The sequence below is a fragment of the Aythya fuligula genome, chromosome 3 (genome assembly GCF_009819795.1).
Source record: "Aythya fuligula isolate bAytFul2 chromosome 3, bAytFul2.pri, whole genome shotgun sequence".
Taxonomy (NCBI): domain Eukaryota; kingdom Metazoa; phylum Chordata; class Aves; order Anseriformes; family Anatidae; genus Aythya; species Aythya fuligula.
The window spans coordinates 30,943,322-30,959,439 of NC_045561.1; the positions used below are offsets into that span (position 1 = coordinate 30,943,322).

The window sequence follows — 16,118 nt, forward strand, 5'->3', positions numbered from 1 at the left end:
GCTCTGGGGAGACCTTAGGCCATCCAGTACCTAAACAGGGCCTACAGGAAAGTTGGGGAGAGACTCTTTGTCAGGGAGTGTTGTTAATAGGACATCTTTACTTTAACTTAAAACTAAAAGAAGGTAGGTTTAGATTGGATATTAGGAAGAAATCCTTCACTATGAGGGTGGTGAGGCACTGGCACAGGTTGCCCAGAGAAGCTGTGGATGCCTCATCCCTGGAAGTGTTCAAGGTCAAGTTGGATGGGGCTTTGGGCAACCTGGAAGTGTTGGCCTATGACCCTATTCCTCATTATAAGAACAGCAGTCAATCAATACGCTCATCATTGTTTTCTTGCTTCCAGTTTATATTGTGTATGTCCTTGTGCTCCCCATCCTGTGTAATCTTCTGTTTCTTGTAGTTTGTCACAAAATTGTGTATATATTATTTATCACCAAAATAATGCTTACTCCTGCTTGGAAACAGTTCTAATGTTTCAATTTATTGGAACTGGAGTTTGTTATTGAGATAAGTTTTACCTACTGGCTGTTCAGCATTTAGAAAATGCTTAGAAAACTTTCTCATTGGTGATAAGCAAAAAATACACTACAGAAAGAAGATGCTTCTTAGTAATTCTGTGTTAGATTCTAAGCATTATGAATATATGCAGAAAACAGAATATTTTACATTAAGCTGATATACTAGCTGGAGACATAATTTTATGCTTTTTAAAACACTGCTGTGGGTTACAGTAATGCACCATTACAATTAATGCATGGGTATTGGAATCTGCTTTCCTTCTAGAGGATCCTGGATAGGATATTTTACAAATATGGGGGAAAACTGAGGAAGAGATTCCCAAGATGCAGCCTTTCCTCAAAGCCTGCATTATATTGAAATGAATTCAAGGTTTCTCCTGATCCACTCAACATTTATTACTCATTTATTTTTGTCTGCTAATCGTGGTGTGCTGCTTTTTCTCATGGGAGAGGTTGTAAGGAAAAAAAAATGATTCGGCATTCAATTACAAGCATCAACAAATGAGTCTAAAGAGATTGAAAGCTGCATGTGCAGCGAGAGTGGAAATGTTTGGAAACAAGAGAGCATCCAAACTGCCTGTTCTCTAATTAGCTATTGACGCATGGGCCTCTTGAATGTAGGTTGTGCTAAAGCACATAGTGACTGAGCTGTGCCTTAGAAATTTGAGAGCATATTGCTAGAGCATCCTGCAGCTGCTTGCTTCTGTCAGTCAGGGCTTCCACTTTTGTGTAAGTTTCCTTGAATGCAGCAGCTAGTTTAAAAGGGTCTCAGTTGATCTTATGAAAGACAACAAATTGCATGTGTGAGAGTGGTCCTGGTAGTCACTGCATCCAACTGGTCCAAGGTGACTGCTTTCTGCCACAGCCATGTAGGAGCAATGATTTCAGCATCTGACCTTGCCAGGAGTGGCTGTGGAGCCACTGCTGCTCCATTGCCCCAGGAGGTGAGCTCCGGACTTCCATTGCCCTGTACATTGAGAGTGGGAGTACCTTGTGCATGCCCAACAGTAACAGGCATTGATATGGGGAAAAAAGGATGACAACTTCCACTGGGACTTGAAACTGTGACCATTTCTACATGTATACTGCTGTTTCAGGCTATACCCTTGATCATATGGTGTTATGGAAGTGAGCTCCTAAATCATCATGCTCGCTCACCTGATGTGACACACAACCTCTGTTCCATAGCCACTTCTTTATTTTTTTTTCACATTTGAGAAAATACCAGTGACATAAGCCATTTTTCTTTTCTCTTAACCTCTTGGCTTTCTTGAGTCTGTATGGTACTGATACTGTGTTGCAGGAGAAATTAAATCCCTCTCTAATTGCACTTCTTGTCACCTGTTGATGCAATTACTCCTCACAGCAGTTGTTATTCTGTTATTAAGCTCACAGTGTGGAAAAGGTTAAAGGTGATGCCGTCATTTCTAAAGGGAAATATGAATCACCTATTTCTAAAGGGAGCATCTATGAATACTAAAAGGAATCTTACATGGGGAATACTGTGTCAGCAAGGAAAATCTCCACTATAGAGGAAGGACTAGAGTCCAAGTGGAACACCCCACAGGCATCAGTTGTCAGGATCCCATTCATTATTCATTGCACTAATCTTTACAAAACTTACGTGACAAAGAAAAATATTATTTGCCTTTTACTCTTAAGAAATAAGGATTCGACCAGGGCAAGAGTCTGTCCTAGAGCAAAGAACTAAATATAATCCTGAGCCTAATTAAACATTGCTGCATATTTCTTTCTAGGCATCTAAAAACATAGGAGCTGGTTTTTTGTTTTTTGTTTTTTGTTTTTTGTTTTTACTTTAAATAGAGACCTACTTTAAAATAAAAACCATGGAGATTGTCCAGCTAGTTACTGGGATATGTTCAGGATATTTTTGACATCAAATCGAGAAGGACTGTTCTAGACTCGATACCAGTGGGACTAGAGGGGATTACGTGAGAATGCAAAGATAGAACATAACTGTGAAAAGGTGCAGTTTGTTTGTTTGTTTGTTTGTTTGTTTTTGTAGAGCAGGAGAGATAATCAAGTTGCTCTCTTGAAGTTCAGGTTTTTATTTGGTTAAGCTGTCAAAGAGTTGGAAGGTTTGTATGTAAAGCAAAGAATGAAAAAATGGTATTAATGAGAATTGTGCTTTTCTTCAAAAACAGTAGTTGAATACAAACCTTGCTAAAATGGGAGTACAGGTAGCACAGAATTGATAATCTGTAAGAAAAATCAAGACACAAAACATCGCTTTCAAGGAGCAAAAGAAAACAAATGGAGAAGTAAATAATAAATGGAAGATTGATATAAAAAGAAGATAACATCATTCCAAAAAGAAATGAAGAATTAGTGTTTGTGGGGCGGGTTATTGTTTTTTCACGTTTGCTTGTTTTGACTCAGAACATTTTAGCAGTATTTGCAAATCAAGGTTAATCACCAGCCACGGTCATGTGAGAATTTGGTCTAGTATACTGAAAAAGCAGGCTAGTCTACCAAGCTATGTCAAATGTTTTAGATCCTCTGAACCTGGATTATACTCGCTGTAGCCAAATTGGGAAAAGTGTCTGAAACAATATGTGCCATTACCAGTTACATTTAAAATTGAAGGAAAAAAGAAGGTGAAGAAAACTGGAGGCCAGTCAAATACCAAGTCTAACTTACTTCATTTATTAATGAAAACCAAGATACTACTTATATTCTGTGGAACTGATGGTATGTCATGTACAAAGAATATTAAATGCTAGATGGTGCAGTTTGGTATGGTTTTAAAACTACAGTAAAGTAACTTCTAGTATTTATTTTGGTGAAGTCATATTTTTTGTTTGTTTGTTTTTGCCAAAGGGAATTCTATTGGTAAGCTAATGTCTCCAGTTATGTTCTGACTCTCAGTACACACTTAAACCTCAACAAAGTCACCAACACTTTAGAGGACAAGGTTAGAATTAATTTTTTATTTTTTTTTTTTTAAGACAGGAGGAGATGGTTAGACCTGTGCTAGAATCCTACTGCTGAGCATCATCATTTAGCAATAATGCCAAATCAGGGCCTTGTGCTAACATATTTAGGTCTTTTTTCCTGAAATATTAAGCTTTTCTCATACACTGGAGGCATATCACACAGATGGACTTGTGATGAATGATGAGCTATGCCAGTACTTTTAATGGTGCTGAGATTTTTGCAGATGTTTGTGTCCTATTAACATGCCTAGGGCTAAACTGATCACAGCATGTATTTTCTCTGTGATAGATTGACGGAGACTACTGGGATTTAAATGTATTCCTCCCTTACAAAGAACATGGCTTGCTTCCAGGAATTTCTTGGCATTTTATCTAGAAAATCTCGCACCGTAGCAGGGTGTTTAGAGCACAGCCACAGTGTTTGGTGGCCCCAGCTCCTCCTTTGGCCATCCAGGTGGTTTTCTGTGCTAGGGCTGTAACTTAATGCTGAGTGTTAAAAAGTTCCTTTTCTAGAAGGTTGTATGGGCAAAAGGGGGATAGCATAGAGGAAAGTCACAGAAACAATGAGACATTTAATGGCATGAACTTATCAAGAAAAATAAAATCTGACAGGAATGAGTGTATTTAGTCTGCAGGAGAAGATGGTGGCAGGGACACCCAGAATTGGTCCTCTTAGCAACAAATTTGCAGGTTAGAGGAAGGTAATAAACTGTATTACATATACCCACATATACCCTACAGATGGGAAAAGTAATAAAACCTAGGACGCTCCCTTTTGTTTCCTGTTTCTGTCTAACCTGAATTACCCATGATGTAATTTGAGTTTAGTTACAGTATTTGAACTGTAGAATTGTTTAGTTGGTTGCAGTTCCTCCATTACTGATGTTTTTAAAGAAAATATTAAGCTGGGCATGTTTTAGGTAGAGCTGCTTCTGTTGGGATATCTTTCCATGCTATTTTCCATGATTTCACCTCCACCCTATGTGGTGACTTGGAAATAAGCCTTCTGTCTCTCAGGGTTATACCTTAAGGTCTTGTCTACTGTGTTTTAAATAATGATAAAAAGACAGCGGTATCAACCTGCATAACTGTCTTTCCTCTGAAGTTGTCTAAAGATTAATGGGTTGGGATAGGCTGGTGAGGTAGACAGAGAAAACAAATCTTGCTGAATATAGCCACTGTGTGTAACTTGTGGAATCTGAACACAGAAGTGGTTTCTAATGTGATGCTATGGACTTTCTCTACTAGATACCTCACTATGTAAATCTGTTTTTCTGTGATTACTATACATCAGTTTCCTATGGTTTTTAATATCTTTTACAGACCACAGGTGCCACAAAATAGTGTTTCTTTCCTTCAAACTGTGCAATTGTATATATATAATCACATAAAATCATGTATAAATAATTGCACTGACTTATAATAATAGTTACAGATTTGTTTTAGTCCTAATCACTGTTCCTATATGCAGGACCAAAGGACTTCCAGAGTGGTCCTGCAGTTGTGTTTAATGGGAAGTTTATTGAACAAAGTAATACAGTCCGAAGAGTAAGAAGCCAAATATTTTTTCCACCTAACTTGTTTAAATATATTTGCAGGCAAACAAAAGCGTACAATGTGTTGTCCTTTAACATTGTTATGGGCAAATTCAAATGAACTGTATCCTTTTCTTTTCTAAGCTCCTTATCAGCACAGCTTTTGAAAAACTGAAAGCTTCTCTGTATTTTGTTTATACTGACAGGAATAAAGTTTGTCAGTTTCCTTCCCTTTCATTTAATGGAAAGTTCACAGCACTTGCACCAGTTCCCTTCAGGAGTCTGGTAAAAATCCTTCTGTGTACTAAAGAAATGTCCAAAGTGCTGGAATCACAAACCTTCTCATCCTTCAAACAACAGAAGATTGTTTTGAATCTCTCTTCCGCTTCGGACAGGCTGGAATTTCTGCCCCTACAGAAGAAAATGCCTGAACTTGCCTAGAGACAGCTGATGCCTGAGAATCTCATGCACTCACTGTGTGCAGAGCTACTGTCTAGCAAAGAGTGGGTTGCAAAATTCGCACATGATTCTGAGCTGCCCTCTGATTGTAGTCAAAATTACTAGTACCAGAAAGCTACACAAGTCTCAATAACAGAAGTTTTATTTTGGATTAGTTCAGCCTATGGAACGTTATTAAATTTAAAAGTAAAAGGTAAAATGCCATAGAACACTGATCTGATCAAACAACTTGTTTCTGTCTGCAGTTCAGTTTGGAGATAAAAGTCTTCAGAAATGAGCACTGTTTGTGTCTGTGTAGCATGAGGCTGCATGGCTCAGTGCAAGTCTGATTTCAGGGCTCTTGCTCCTGAACAAAACAGCTGTGGGTAACTGAGGCAATCTCTAGAGCTAAATTTGTGCCAGAATTCTTCCTGATTTAACTCTGGGACAGGAATTTCAATGCCAAATCAAGTATGCTCTCTTAGTCATGTTTAACTTTACATCAGAGCAGAGATCTGGTATCATCTGTCCTATCACAACCAGCAAAAAGGCAGCATGAACTCTTCATCATGCTGGGTCACATCCGCTCTGCTCTAGCTCCTGTCACAGGTTGACCCATGCTTGTTCAGGGTCAGTCTTCTGCCATGGGTTATGTGATAGCTGGCAAACACTGAGGTTGTGTTCACGAATCCATGGCCTGGCTGGCTGTCTCATGCCTACTCTGTCATTGTATTAGCTGGCATCAGAAGAGGGACTTGGCTTTTCGGGCAGCTTTAACTGCTTGGTCTTGGTGTTGTGCAATATGATTGCAATCACTTTGTCACGTGGGGAAACTTTGGTACTTGAAGAATTCTACCTGCAGCATTTTCTTTATTAATAGAATAATGAATTCGTGGTTGCTAGCCTTTCAGGAAAAGATGCATTTGTTTAATGATGGCTTTATATTCTTTCTCTCCTTCGTGGCTGCCATGTGTAGGTCAGTAAAGCAATAAAAGTAGTGCCGTTTAGAGCAAAAACAAGCAAGAGAGAACTGAGAGTATCATTCAGTATATCTTGCTAAAAGAAATGTGTTGGTACAAATTACACAGCAAGATGCTAGCTCTTTTATTAAGCTTTTACTTTATGAATATTTAAAGCTAGAGTTCTTACTGTGCTTGTTTTGGCTTGACTGAGTCCTTAGACCGTGCAGATCTAACAACGGTAATCCTTGTCTCATAGCTGGATGCATATGGGTAGCTCAGTCATTTAATAAGTGTGCGTATATACTAGCATAAGTATCATTTGTAAAAATACACACGTAGTGACATTCTATGGCATTTTTTGTCATAGGAGTAAATATATTGTATCTTTTCAGGATTTACGATTACTTGTTTGGTCTTGTTTGGTCATTTTAAAAATTAATGTTAATTAATGGAAAATGATAATTCTACTTTCCTAACTATGCAGGAATTCAGATCTACTCTTTGGAGGAGGGGGGAAGTAAAAATCTGGAAAGCTGCAATCAAAAGAGTTAAGTCAGGAGTAAATGGATTAAATGCCTTTTGAGTTCTTGGCACTTTTTCCTTTTTTGAGAAGGTTTTTAGACTAGCAGCTTGAGCTACATAAACTTGAAATATTTCTCAAGTGTTTGTTTATGTGAATAGCTTTCTAATGAGGTCATAGCTGTTTTCCTGGACACAGTGGTATTTCCTCTTTTTACTCTTTTTTTTTTTTTTTTTTTAACACTGCTTTCTACATTATGCCTCAAAGGCAGAACAGGCATATAAAATCAAACATTGCTCAGGGTACTTTTAAATTTCAACCCTAACATTTTACAATCATTAAACGACTTGAGACTTGAGCTCAACATAGGTGTGTGAGGAAAAAATGCTAGAGTAACTGAACCGCTTTAGAATTATAAAGAAAGTCTATAGTAATGTCAAGAGCAACTTAGCTGAAGAGTCTGCAGCCCTCAGAATTAAGAGGATTCAAAGGGATTCTGCAAATTTAGAATTTGGAATATTTTTTCATATCCCATGTGAGATTTGAGTACTAATAAAAAACAAAACAAAACAAAACAAAACAAAACAAAACAAAACAAAAAAAAAAACAAAAAAAAAAAAAAAACACCTGAACTCAAAGTGGGCATAATTTTGAGCCCTATGTGGCTAGATATTACACATGTAAGGTTTCCGTGTATTCTATGGGAATCAACAATTGCCTAATAATATGCAATTGCCTAATTGCCTGCTTTTTTTTTTTTTTTTTTTTTTGAAATGTGGAATGGCTTTAAGTATGCTCTGGTTTGGATATTCGTATGTAAAACTATAAATTAACATATTGAAGAGGGATTTTTCAGTACGGTTTTGACATTTGTTGTTCAGGCTTTTAGTGATGGTTTGTTCTCTACAGAAATTTGGCACTTCTCAGGAAATAATAAAAATCATAGGTATCTACTTTCACCTTCCTGTGTGACTTATTTTCATCACTTCCATCTTTCCTCTTCATCATTCTTTATATACTATACATCTTTCTTCCTTTCTTTCCCTTGCTATGTTTAGTTCAGATGTAATGAAATTTAATGTTTTTATCAACAGTTTGATTGTGTTTGTTTTTGTATTTTTTTTTTTAATTTTTATTTTGTTGCTGAAAAAAGTAACTGCCTGTTCTAGGAACTTTTGGCTTTTGAAGCTGATAGATTTATAGCTTCTGTACAAATACATCTGTTTAATAGGTACTAATTTACTTCAGGTACTGTTTTTCAAGTGTCTTGGGCTAGTTTCAGAGTAGGCCAAAAAATTAGTAGTTATTCCATAGTAGGAAAGAGCAAGGAGGCTTCAATGAATAATATAATGATGAAACTGTAACACAATGATTTCTTAATGACTAACGTGGAATAGTTGTTCTACAGTGTCTTGAGTCACCACAATTCAGTGACTTAGTGATAGGCTGTGGAGCTGTACAACATTGTGTGTGCATCCATAGCTGGTTGAACCGAACATGCTCTGATGGCAATGGGTGATGAAGGTGTAGGAATGTTTGTATGTGTGCAGATAGCTGCAAAGTCCAAGAGCACTAAGGAGGCTTTGTGAGGTGTCCATGATCAGTTTCAAAATCTGGAACATAATCATAAAAGAAAAATAATAATAATAACTATGTATTGGACAGTTCTAATGCAATTAATCCATGTGTGTACCAAAGTCCTGTAGACAGGGTAGTTACACTTAAGAAACATCAGAAACTTGCTTTTTAAAATATGAAAAAAGCTGTGCTGAAATAACTTTTGGCTCATCCAGAATGAAAAAAAATTAGCACCGATGTAGAAAACAAGTGCCTTAACTTTCCCTCATTATTTTAATTTTAAAAATTCAGAATTTTAACTGTAAACAACTAATAACTTTGAAAATAATTTTGAAAAGCATTTTCACAGAATCACAGAACTGTAGGGGTTGGAAGGGACCTCAAAAGATCATCGGGTCCAACCCCCCTGCCAAAGCAGGTTCCTCAGATCAGGCTGCCCAGGTAGGCGTACAGACAGGCCTTGAATATCTCCAGAGAAGAAGACTCCTCAACCTCCCTAGGCAGCCTGTTCCAATGCTCCATTAATGCTCCATCATTTTATATTTTCCATTGTTTAAACAGACAATAAAATATACTGTGTGCCTTTTTTTTTTTTTTTTTTTTTTTTTTTAAGGAAAAAATCATCTCTCTCCTTCTCTGGTTTTGTTGGTAGCAAACTGAATTTAACTTTCTTCTTTATCAATATCCATAAAAGACATTGCTTATTTTCTCTTCTTCTTTCAGAAGTGAAGCCAACTTGCATATTTAACAGCATGGAATATTACGATGGAGACATGTTTCGAATGGATGCTTGTCGTTTCTGTCGGTGTCAAGGTGGAGTCTCTATTTGCTTCTCTGCCCAGTGTGGCGAGCTACACTGTGACAGGTATTATGTGCCAGAAGGAGAGTGCTGTCCAGTGTGTGAAGGTACACTATCTTTTCAATACTTTTTATTTATTAATTCTGCTGCTTTTTTTTATTTTGTCCTTTCAAGGAAAATAAGCCAGCAAGTGCTTCATGTTGTTGTTGTAAAATTTGCCAATTGTTTCTTAATTCAATTTATTTTTACTTTTCTTGATTGTTGTGTCTAAGTACAATATCTTATATTTTTGTGGTGTTTCTCTGATGTTGACACTCTGTCCTTTTCCTATAGAGCTGTTTCTTTTCCCTTCTGGATTAAAACATTCTTAGACATGGCCACATGTGCTGTACTTTTTGGGGGCCTTTTTCCCAAAGGCCATCAGAAGCTGTTGCTAATTTCTGCACGAGATATCTAGACCCCTCCAAAACAGCAGCAGTGTGTCTAAGACTGTATCTATCATTTTGCAGCCTGCTTCTTCCAGTCATTGTTCTTCTGTTTAGCTACAGAAATGTATACAATTATAGCAAAGAACCAAGGCAGTAATCTGGCTTCAGTGTTTTTCTCTTCCTCCTTCACCTTGTTGACAGCCAGCTCTTCTGCATGTTAGGACTGCAGTCCTCCTAAAAAAAGATCATGTGGGAAATTTCACATTGACCCTCTTGCTTACACTAGAAAGTATTTGACACATCTTCTGCCAGAATTCAAACAGGAATCCACGGTAGGAAGATGAAGGGCTGTTGCTGTGCACTTGGATCTTGCCCCATCGTGGGTTTGGGTATGGCCACAATGTAGACAATGGCCTGTGAAGCACGCCTGGTCTGTGTGGTTAAATGTAAACTTAGGAATGGTGTCCCAAAAATAAGTTGCGAGAGAAAAAAAAAAAAAAAAAAAGTGAAAAAAAAAAAAAAGTTGGAAATCTGAAATATAATAGAAGAATCTAGCTGCTAATGTCACTTTCAAACACTTTTCTATGAATTTAATTTCAGTGTTTCTGTAGTTCCTTGTGGAGCAAATAAGCCAAAATATCCATTGTAGTTGTGCTTAATTCCACATAGATAACGATAAAAATTAAGAACTTTGTGTTAAAATAAAAATAAATAAAGTCTAAAAGAGGCAGCTACAGGAGCTAGATCTTTTCAACAAGCACAGCATATAGTGAATGATACTTTTGGGGGCTCTTGAAAGGATACTTTTGAAAGATGCTATTGGAAGTTTTGGCAGCTTAGATTGTTACTGCCTAACAGAACACTCCAGAGATCAAAAAACATCTGGATAATGAAATACCAGGATGATGAAGATTCAGTGCTATACCATTATTTAATGAAAGATTTTAAAAGTCTAGCTATGGCATGTCTGATGTAGTAAAACCTTTTCTGAGTAAGTGCAGATTCACTGCTGAATTGCTCTATAAGGTGCCGAGCTTATAATATATATAAAATCTGTTTTTATTTCCTGTAATTCACTTATGTAAATCTTCTGAGATTGGGCGTCATGACAGTAAAATGAATAAACAATATATCTATATATGTGCTGTATCTGGGCACTCTGATATATTCAAATTTTTGTCTAGATTTGGACTTTGGTTCTAGGTATATCCTTCATCCTCTTAGTTTCGTGATTTAAATAGTCAACAATCTTACTATTTGTCATTACATTGTTCTGCTGTATCATACAGTATTTAAAGTCAACTTTTCCATATCTTTTGACCTTTGAATAAGACTATCAAGAAAACCTGCTTTCACTTCATTTGGGTTTGATGAGTTAGTGTGTATTGTACCTGCAATTAAAGCTTTTTTTTTTTTTTTTTTTTTTTAAGACAGGTAGATAAAATAATGATGATAATTTACAGTTATTTAGTACAACTTCCTTTTTCAGGTAATAGCTGTGATGTAATTTCTGCTGAGGTGATTAAAAGGCCAAGTTGCAGGGTTTTTTGTCAAATCATGACATTTCTGGTGCATGATTTTGTGCTAGGGCTTGTAGCACTAAATCAAGGAGTCTGATTTCTCACTTCTGAATGATTGAATGGTAAAATTTGTTGTATTCTACTATAAATCCTATTTGATTTACATGCGTTCTCTTAAGTAAGTCTAGTCAACTGGCTCCCTTTTAATGTATTGTAATTTTCCTGGTTCCTTTAAGCAATTAAAAAGGGGAAAAAAAAAAAAAACAAACAAACAAACAAAAAAAACGCTCTGATCTCTTTCTTAATACCTCACGTTATTAAGACATCTTAATAAGTGGCATCTTAATCAGAATCCCACACATGAATTGTATGACAAAGTTCACTTCATTTGATTGCATATGATTTCATTTCTGGTTAGGTCAAAATAATTAATTATAGATTCAAGGAAATCTCAAAACATGTAAGTTGGGAAGTTAAGTGATTAAGAAACATCTTAGTTTTTAAAGTCTTATGTTCCCCAAGCTACCTGCTTTTGAAATAACTTAACCCTTTTTGATAAAATGGGGATTGTCACTAAAATTCAGTGTAAGAGTGAGTGCCAGATAGAAATTGTGTGCAGATTCACTCTGAATTTTCAGAGTTTGTTAGTGTCATAAACTGAAACAATGGTTTATAATAAGACAAAAGCTATTAGCAACTGCTGTTCATTTTGCCTTTGTTTCAGAGATGGTTGACTAAACTTCAGAGTATTATCCCAGGTTTCGTTGATTTTTTTTTTTTCATGTAGGAAAAATGCAATGTTGACATTCAGTGACATGTTGACATGAGTCATTGCAGTAGTTCATTGAGATGCTTCCAGTTTTCATTTTGAATCTGTGGAGTCAGTTTAAAAAAAAAAAAAAAAAAAGTTTTGAAAAACAAAAGCAGAAAAATCAAAAACTGAGCCTTTTAAAAAATAAAACCCAGCCATCTGTACATGCATTTTCATTTCCAGATCTTCTTGTTAAATTCAAAATTTGAGTTGAAATGTTTAAAAATAGAACACTGAATTTATGAATGCTCAGTATAAGCTAACTTAACATTTTCAACAGTAAATATCAATATTAAAATATCTAAATTGTTACCTATATTATTTAATCTCTGTGTGCCACAGTGTGGTTCTTAGTGTTTGATAGTGGCTTCACATATCTTCTTTAACTAATATCCTGTCATTGCAGTTATTCGCATGTAAAATTTAGGCATAAAAATGTGTGAAAATTTCTTGTTCTATTGCAACTTCTCATTTCAGACCCAGTTTACCCTGTAAATAACCCTGCTGGCTGTTATGCCAATGGTCAGATCCAAGCTCATGGAGACCGCTGGAGAGAGGATGACTGTACTTTCTGCCAGTGTATCAATGGAGATGCTCACTGTGTTGCAACAGCCTGTGGACAGAGCTGCTTGAATCCCGTCAAAGTCCCTGGAGAGTGCTGCCCAGTATGTGAAGGTGAGATCTGTATTTCCCTATTATGCTTTATTCTGCCATGGCTACTTTTTACCTACTAGTTCCTAATTTACTTTATAGTTTTGGTACAGCATTTCCCGTGACCTAATAAACTAATGATACAGGGGCTAGAGGGAAGGTAGCTAATTTTTAAATTGTGACTACAGTGTGGTTTAACCACAATGGCATGTGCCCATGCTCAATACGCCTTGGGTGCAATAAGGCATAGTAAGAGGTCATTTAAGTTCAGCATTGTTAACTAATTTTACTTAGTTATGCTTACAGCTTAATAATAAATATAGGAGGAATTAGTGGATCAAAATGTTCATCAAATGGTATTACTGATAATTGAGTTATTCCTCATTTCGTATTCATCAGTATCATGTAGTGACGATTCAAGATCTTTGCACAATATAGTTGGACATTGGGCATAATTATAGTACAAATTAAAGCATCGTTATTTCATTGAAGCTTACAAAGGATGATTGTTAACTGGGAGATAGATTTTAATTTTTAGAGTTTAAAACGTAATTACATTTTGCGGAAATAGATGCGCCTGATATAACAGACTGAGATTTTAACTATATTGCAAACACTTGCCCAGCCTGGCCATGAAAATGTGAGAGGTTTCAAACTTATATATTTAAAATACATATATGTTCAGAGTTGCATTTTCTGTGGTAGTTGCTCATTGTGAAAAATACCAGATCATTCAGTTTCTAAATCAGAATTCTAGATCTGTCTTCATAGCTGTATTCGTAGTGTACAAATACTTTCAGGTGTGCAGGCTTAGTAAGCTGCCACTTATTTTTCCTGTTCCATCTCTGATAGAATGAAATTAATTTTGTATAACTTCTTGTGGCCTTTCTTGGTTTGCAGTATCCATCCAAGTTCATTGAGTAGTTGCTCTTTAGGAGAAATCTGAGGAGCTTAAAGCTTTCTTATTGGTGCTTTTTCATGCCAAAATTCACATCACAGGATATGAAGAAGGTGTCTGATAATGTATAAAATCTGCATGTGAAGTGTAAAGAGTTACTACTTTCACACTGAATTAATTTTATGATGAGGAAGCGGTTTAACAGATTTTAATCCCCAGTGATCCTCTCCAGATGGGTATCAAAGACTACGTGCTGTCACCACTCCTTATTTAGTGTTTATGAGTAGCGCAAGCTTAGGAAGGTAGCATGGAGAGGTAGATTTTTGGAAGTATTTTCAATACGTTGAGCTTTTTTCTCCAGTGAGAATGGACAAATATCTTTTTTCCCGTTCCGGATTGGAGAAAATGGATGAGGGACAATTGGATTAAAAGCATATCTACAGCAGACTGAGATAATTATGATGTCCCAATGCAGCCAAGCGGACACTTCATTAATGTACCACACTAGTGCCACTAGTGCTTTTAGAGTATGCAAGGTAGCTCGTCTGGACTTGGTTAGGTAATTCTGTACTATGACAAGTTTTTCCTCCTAGAAGCAAATGTAGTGTCTACTTTAGTCTGTAAAAGTTTGTTTGCCATCATTTATAACGGCAGGTTTCTCAGGACTCTGAGAAGAACATAAGGTTCATGAGGTCCCAGGGGGTATCTGAGGGAGTTTCTGAGTCCTGACAATCTTGGGCTGTGTGTGCTGTGCACAGCAGGTGTGGGCTGCAGCCCTGACAGCCTTCTTGGCTGACAGCAACACATTAAACACATGGTGACCACTCGGCAGAAGCCATGTCTTCTAGTTCTGTTCCTCCATCACCCATTAGAACTAATGCCACCAACCAGATGGAGCTCCAAGCAGCTCATGCAACCACCCAGCTCTTGGGCTGTGCCTGGTACTGCTCCTTGAGATGGAGGGCAAGAGGAAGCACACCAGCGTGAGGCAGTTGAACTGCTCTGTCTGGTGGCCAAGCTTCAGGAAGAGGTGGGGAGACTGAGAAGCATCTGGGAGCCCAAAAATTTGATAAATCAATGGAGCTGTGCTATGCCTTAAATATGCACATACCAACCTGGTGTGGCTACTACTGAGACAGGCCCAGTACCTGCTCTCTGTCAGGATAAAGGCAGCAACTTGAGGGACATGGAGGAGTGGATGCAAGTTACTGCATAGAGCTACAAGAGGAGACCATGTCTGCCTGCTCAGTTTCCACTGCAGAATAGGTATGAGGCTCTGGGTGTGGCCAATGAAGGTTGTGAAAACAGGGAAGAAGTGGCATCTGTGCGAGTTCATGGGAGCCCAGGGAGGTCCCCGCTGCCTGGAAGCTAGCCAACGTTACATCCTTCTACAGAAAGGGCATGAGAGAAGACCCAGGAAGCTGCAGCCCTATTAGTCTAACATCAGTCCCTGGAAAATTTATGGAGAAAATTATCCTGGGGGATACTGAAAGGCATTTAAAGAACAAAGCTATTATCACACCTAGTCAATATGGGTTCATCAAGGGAAAGTCCTACCTTAGTAATTTGATGCCCTTCTGTGATAAGGTCACCCACTTCGTAGATGAAGGGATGACTATGGACATAATCTTTCTGGGTTTCAGTAAGGCCTTTGATGCTGTCCTTCACGGCATCCTTTGGCCTAACTGTCCAACTGTGAGGTAAACAGGTTCACTCTACCAGTTGTCCAGTCTGGACAGAAGGAGGCCAAGGGGTGGCCTCACTGCTCCCTGCAGCTCCCTGAGGAGGGGAGGTGCAGATGGAGGTGCTGGGCTCTGCCCCCTGGTCACTGATGGCAGGATGTGTGGGATCAGCACAGAGCTCAGCCGGGGGAGGTTCAGACTAGGCTTTAGTAAACATTTTGTTGCCACAAATGTGGTCAAACACTGGAACAGGCTTCCTTGAGATGTGGTTGATGCACCGTGCCTGTCTGTGTTCAAAAGACGTTTGGATAATGCCCTCAGTAATATGCTTTAACTTTTGGATAGCTCTGGAATGGTCAGGTGATCTTTGAAGGTCCCTTCCAGCTGAACTAATCTAACTGACATATTACAACAGTGTAATGGAATCAATATTTAAATTAGATTATTGTGTCAATTATTTTTTTTGTCTCAGAAAATCTGAGTTTCGCTATTTATAATGTCATGCTAGTTGTTCTGTGCTGTATGCCTAATTGCAGTCATCTGGTTTTGAGTGCATCATCTGGAGGCGAGTAATACTGAATGGTATTTTCAGCAATTTTTAGCTTAAAGGCACCACATTTTACTTGTTACTTTGATAGCACATAGTCCCACATAAACAGTCAAGGGGTAAGATTGAATATCTGTCTTAATTTGTTAAATTTTTTCTCTGAAAGCATATTCCGAATTAAATCCCCTATGTGTCAGCCATGATGCTTCTCTGCATAATACCCCATTAAATCTGCATAACTATAGCTTAACCTTAGTTTTGCAGTGTAGTATA

At 37.5% G+C, this 16,118-nt stretch overlaps 1 protein-coding gene across 1 annotated transcript in view; it reads left to right on the forward strand.

Moving 5' to 3' along the window:
* CRIM1 (cysteine rich transmembrane BMP regulator 1) overlaps window positions 1-16,118 on the forward strand; it is a 180,130-nt gene that overhangs the window by 114,858 nt on the left and 49,154 nt on the right. The window contains exons 6-7 of the mRNA XM_032183698.1: window positions 9,233-9,415; window positions 12,545-12,742. Of these exons, the coding sequence (XP_032039589.1) occupies window positions 9,233-9,415; window positions 12,545-12,742 (381 nt within the window). The remainder of the gene's footprint in view (window positions 1-9,232; window positions 9,416-12,544; window positions 12,743-16,118) is intronic.